We start from the raw sequence: 5,394 nt of genomic DNA on the forward strand, positions 1-5,394 counted from the left end.
GCAGGCAGGAATCCATTTCGACGACAAAGTTTTTTATAACTTTTCCCGAAGTCTTTATTTTATAATCCTAAGCGAGACGAGACATGGGTATTATGCCCAAGGGCCCGAGGATTGTGTTACGGGAACTTAGACGAGGATGCACGGTTTCGGGATAGGAGGTCGGTCCTCGCCCATGGGCGAGGTGATCTCAGTGCGGGTTCTCTTCGTCCACGGGACAGGTGACCTCGGTGCGGGTCGTCCTCGCCCATGGGCGAGGTGACCTCGGCGCGGGTCATCCTCGCCCATGGGCGAGGTGACCTTAGGTGACCTCGGTGCTGGTCGTCCTCGTCCATGGGCGAGGTGACCTTAGTGTGGGTCGTTCATGGACATCTCCCAACCTTTACGTGCATCGGACATAGACGAGCCACACCCCGACGCTGTTCCCGATAAGAGGGAGAGAGTTAGGCTCCGAGAGGAAAAGGGAATCGCTCTCGAAGATAGAAACTTTGTCTCAGAAGATCTTCTGCTACCCCGATGGAACCAGGGTTTCACCCCGAGTGATGGGAGTGGAACCAGCGAGGCTCCCCTTCCGGACGACTTCTTTGCCAACCTTCCTCCCGGCTTTACTACTCCAGCGTCACTGGATGAAGCGTCGAGGAGAGAAGTGGTCGCGGAAGGTTCTCGGTTAATCAAAGAGGTTTAGTCTCTGAAAAATTATTTTTTTAGCGAGTCTTCGTTTGTCGCTTCCATGTTTGACCCTTGATTCGTGTAGGGAATGCAGGTCTTTAATTCAACGTTTGACGGAAGTTTCAGAGAGGCGCGTCGTTCGCACTTCAAGGCTGAAGATATCGAGAGGAAATTCATCCGACTTGAGAACGAGGTTGCGGAAAGAGAACGCAGACAGGCTGAGTCCCATTCCCGAGCTCTCATTCGTGCAGAGAGGAAAGGGAGGAGGACGATTGCTGCTGAGTTAGCGAGGAGAGCTACATTGTTTGATGCTGAGTTCAGGGGCTTCAAGGACGCTCAAGACTACATGGGTGGCTTCCGCGAATGCCGCTGTTCGGTTGGTACCCTTTGGAAGTCGCAGAATGCTGATTTCTCTTTTCTCTCCGAGGTTGCTGAGATGTCGGGCCTCATGGATGGGTGCGCCCTGGCCGTGTCGATGGTTCCTCCAATCGAGGGGAGGATCCGAGAGCTTTGGGAACCCATCGAGGTTTCGGAGGACATGACGGAAGCGGGAGCCGATGCTTTGGACGAGGGAGGAGAAGTAGATCAGCCCGCATACTCATTTGGAGTCTCCATGTCCGGGTATCTTGACCTTGATCTCTGAAGGTCGTCGGGATTGTTTTCCTTTGCCTTTATCTCAAGATTTCGTGTAGTGTTTTAGGTCGAGTGTGGCCGTTTGTTATTTGAGTGTGCTATGGCCTTGCAAGGTCATTTGACTATGTTTGCGAGACTGGCCGTTGATAGCTTCGAATCCCAGCCGCTCTGCGGACTTTTTATACATAACGAATGTTCTTTTAGCATTTTATGGGTTTTAGTTTATACTTCTACCAAGTGTCGAGGGAAAGACACGAGTAGTCACTTCGTATCTTAACTCTTAATTTGTCGTTCCGTTTGTTTGCTCTTCCGAGGGTATTCAAAAATGTTTAGGAGTTTTACGAAGTTTCGTGAGCGTTTTAGATGTGGACGATGAGACATGTTTTTAAGATCTCGTATCAGTTTCGATATCATGTCTTGAGATGTTAATGGACCAGTAGGACTGGGTTTAGGGCAAGACCTAGGTTTACTTTCGGCTCTAAGGCTATGCGACGACTAATCGGCTTTCGTTTTGCCCGTTGGCGATTTCTACCTGATTCTTTCCGATTAAAGTCTGCGATTGGGCGCCGGCTTATATGACTTGTGTGGGAAGAATCGAGCACTCTCCAGAGAACGTTTGGTGTGCTGACCAAAATTTCGGATTTTCTTGTATAGCGCGCTATGGTATCCTTGTCGGATGTAAGAGAACCTTTAGTTTTTATGAAAGGTTTGACTACGAGTTCTTTTTTAGAGAACGTTTTGGACTTTTCCGTCGGGGCCAATCGACGGGCATTTTGTACTTTAGAGTCATGGATGGACTGTGTATTTGGATAATATCTTTCGAGAAATATTTGCGACGTCTCGCTTTCTCGAAGATATGTCTTTTGCTGAGAGATGGCTACGATCTTCGTTTTTATAGAAAATGCGTTTTTCCGGTCTTGCTTGACCATGAGTATGTGTGAATTATATAGGAATTAGTTTTTGTCCAAGCACTGCTTGGACGGTATGCCTTTATCTTGGGTGTTTCTTAGGCCAACCTTAGATTACTATGACTTATTGCAAGTGAATCGTGAGATCGGAAGAAGGGAGAATTTATTGATAAAGTTTCGAAAATATTGAGTACATTCATGGATATTTCGGACTTTGTGGGAGTATACGAGTATACGTACCCCCCCCCTTTTAATGAGGGGGATAGTTGAACTTATCGTTATGACAAGCTGCCTACGTACCTCTTTCGAGGATCAAGCTATCTAGTAGTCCTGCTTGTTGCTGCGGGTGTTCCTACTCGCTGGATGGGATCGTTCTGGTTACTTAAGCCGTTGGGGCTTCAGTTGGATCGACGACCGTTTCAGGAGTCGGGCTGACCACTGGCAAGGCGATGGACTCGGGGACTATGTCGCTGTCTGGAGTCGTTGCCTGGTCGGGTGATTTTGGATCACTTTTTATGGAGCTCTAGGGAGCGTTTTGAGCTTTCTTAGCCCGCATCGGGTTGACCACGGGGGTGTTCCGAGTTTGTCGTAGTTTATGCTCGGCCAAGAAGCAGAGTCTAGACTGTTCCTGGCATCCCCAGATTACCGCTGTTCCGTTTGGAGTTGAGAACTTGATGCCAAGGTGGTAAGTCGACGGTACCGCTTTCATGGCATTGATCCAAGGAGTTCCCATGATGACATTGTAGATGACCGGGTTATTGACTACCGCGAAGTCAATGATTTTCGTCACCTCTTTACCATCACTGGGAGTTTGATTGATCTGAGGGTCATTGACGTTGCACCTCAGAAACCGGTGAGAGGTTTTGGTTCCGGGATGACTTCTCCGAGTTCAATGTTCATCCTCCGGAGGGTATCGCGGAAGATGACGTTGACTGTGCTTCCCATGTCAATAAGGATCCTCCCCACTTCCAGGTCTTGGAATACCAGATCGATAACCAATGGGTCGCAGTGAGGTTTGTCGATTCCGATGGTTTCTCGCTCTTCGAAGACGATCTTGTCATTAGGGGCGTCGTCGGTTGGGGACCGAGCCAGCCAGCTTGAACTCGCCTCAGCCTTCCATCAATAAGCTTTGATCGACGAGATCGAATCGCGATAGAATTGCGATCGCCCGATGATTATGCTCACCCTTCGAGCCCGATGATTATGCTCACCCTTCGACGGTTGTTGTTGTTTCCTCGGTCATCCTGCCTCCTTCCGCGTTTCTCGCCCGACTGATTTTCGCGGGTGTCATTTTCGGGGGACTCTTTGTCAGTTTTGGGAGGGAGATTGGAATCCAGGAGGAGGTCTTTTATGCATGTGACCTTCGAAATTTCGCCGGCGAGGAGCTTCGCAGCAAACCTTGCGCCGAGAACTTTGCAGTAGGAATTATCCTTGAACTGGTTCCTAGTCCAGGAATTTCCGGAAGTCTTTCCCTGTTCGGAGTTGATAGCGTAATTATGCTTGCCCTGGAGATGTTCTCCCTCGCGGTGGACATACCTGTCGTTACGAGGGTTTTTCCTTCTCGCGGACGTCTTCTGCGGGTTGTACTTCTGGGAGAGGACTTTCATCTCTTCTTCAATCATGATGAAGTCCGTTGCCTTGTGAAGAGCGTCCTGGATTGTTCTCGGTTTTTCAAGGGATATCCATTGCCGGAGTTTTGACCTGTACCAGAGAGTTTTCCGCAAAGCGTCGACTGCCACTTTGTCGCTGATTCCAGTGACTCTTGCCATTACCAGCTTGAACATGTTCATGAATTCACGGAGTGGTTCGTCTTCTCTTTGAGATAGACTCCAAAGGTCCATGTTTGAGGTTTCCCTGTCCATGAACATGGAATACAGTTTGAGAAACTCCGAGGCGAGCTGAAAGAAACTTCCGATGGAGTTTCGTTTCAGACGAGAAAACCATTCGAGCACGGCCCCTTTGAGGTTTTTGACGAAGAGGAGGCACTAGTCAGCGTCTCGTTCACGTTCCATGAGTTTGCACCTTCCCATCGCGATCTGGAAAGACTGTAGATGCGCCTTCGGGTCGGTGGTGCCATCGTAGACGGGAATTTAGTCTCGGGTGCAGCGCTTGTTGCATGGTGAATCTACGACTTTACAGACTTGACTTCTGCCGCAGTATTTGCGATGTACTCGCGGAGATCATGGATCTCATCAGGATTTCTAGCAGCCTTGCGAGCCTGTCGGCGTTGGCTGCGGTGGATCCGAGCCTTATTTTCGGCAAGTTCTTCCTGCTCTACCCAATAGAGGTTTTCTTCTTCCTCTGTCATGGGCTTTTTGAACGACGCGTCTTGCCCAGCGGACTGGCTTCGCGTTCTTCTCGGATGGACGTCGGTACCTCCGTCCGAGTGATCAGACTGGTCGCTTATGTCCAGAATCGATCCGCTCTCCGCTCGAAATCGCCTCCGTCATTGCTCCCGGCCGGAGGTGGAAGGTTCTCCGCAGTCGGTTGTGCGCCAGGCGGGACTGTTTCGTCTGGGTTCTGACCTGAAGAATCCTTGTCTACCCTTGTGGCCCGATCGCTCGGAGTCTCGAAATCGAGTCTTCTGCCGCTGCGGGCTCTTGCGGCCCCACGCGGGTTTTTTCTCTTGGCCTTCGTCGTTAAGGTTTCCACCTATTTTGCGAGAGAGGCCACGAGCTTTTCTTGTTCGTCCGACTTTTTCTGAGCGGAGGCGAACATTTCTTTCATCTGGTCCAGTATCACGGCGTTCCTAGTGACCATGGATACAAGTAAAAACGGAAAAATGCCTAAATTGCTATAAGTATTAAGTTTGCTCGGAGAAAGCTCTCCCCTGCTCCTCGCCTTAAGCCTTCCTTATATACTCTCTCTAGGTCAGTTTACGCCTTTTCCTGGGCCGGATTCGTCGCGAGATGGGATTTTCCATTTTTCGTCACCCTTCATGATTATCTTCGGAAACTTGACATTCATCTTTCCCTGCGAAATAAAAAATAGACCGTCATATCAGCCTTGGGCTCAATTCTGTTCTAAAATCGTAAGTGGGCCGTTTAGCCGCGGTTCAGGCCCCTTTTGGGCCGTTTTGCGACTTAGACGTTTTTACGAATATTCCTAAGAAACAGCCATTGGTTTTTCCGAAAGGATTCCAATTCCCCGTATAGTTAAGGCAACTGGTGTTCAAGCTAACCATGGC

At 49.5% G+C, this 5,394-nt stretch overlaps 1 protein-coding gene across 1 annotated transcript; it reads right to left on the reverse strand.

Annotated features, from left to right (window-relative positions):
* Window positions 1-2,730: 2,730 nt before the first annotated feature.
* Window positions 2,731-4,284, reverse strand: LOC106297465. Its single transcript, XM_013733700.1, has 5 exons — window positions 4,160-4,284; window positions 3,809-4,061; window positions 3,419-3,679; window positions 3,087-3,320; window positions 2,731-3,027 (listed from the first exon to the last, which is right to left on the reverse strand). The coding sequence occupies exons 1-5, from the start codon at window positions 4,282-4,284 to the stop codon at window positions 2,731-2,733; spliced, it is 1,170 nt and encodes a 389-aa protein (XP_013589154.1).
* Between the last annotated feature and the right edge of the window lie 1,110 nt (window positions 4,285-5,394).

Source organism: Brassica oleracea, chromosome C6 (genome assembly GCF_000695525.1).
Source record: "Brassica oleracea var. oleracea cultivar TO1000 chromosome C6, BOL, whole genome shotgun sequence".
In the NCBI taxonomy this organism is placed as follows: domain Eukaryota; kingdom Viridiplantae; phylum Streptophyta; class Magnoliopsida; order Brassicales; family Brassicaceae; genus Brassica; species Brassica oleracea.

Excerpts from the sequence above, each read along its gene's own strand:
- LOC106297465 (XM_013733700.1), bottom strand. The coding sequence starts at position 4,284 with ATGGCACCACCGACCCGAAGGCGCATCTACAGTCTTTCCAGATCGCGA. Across the intron at positions 4,062-4,159 it reads TCAAAAACCTCAAAGGGGCC|GGAAACCTCAAACATGGACC; the intron begins GTGCTCGAATGG and ends GTTCATGGACAG. Across the intron at positions 3,028-3,086 it reads TGAACATTGAACTCGGAGAA|ATCAATCAAACTCCCAGTGA; the intron begins GTCATCCCGGAA and ends AATGACCCTCAG.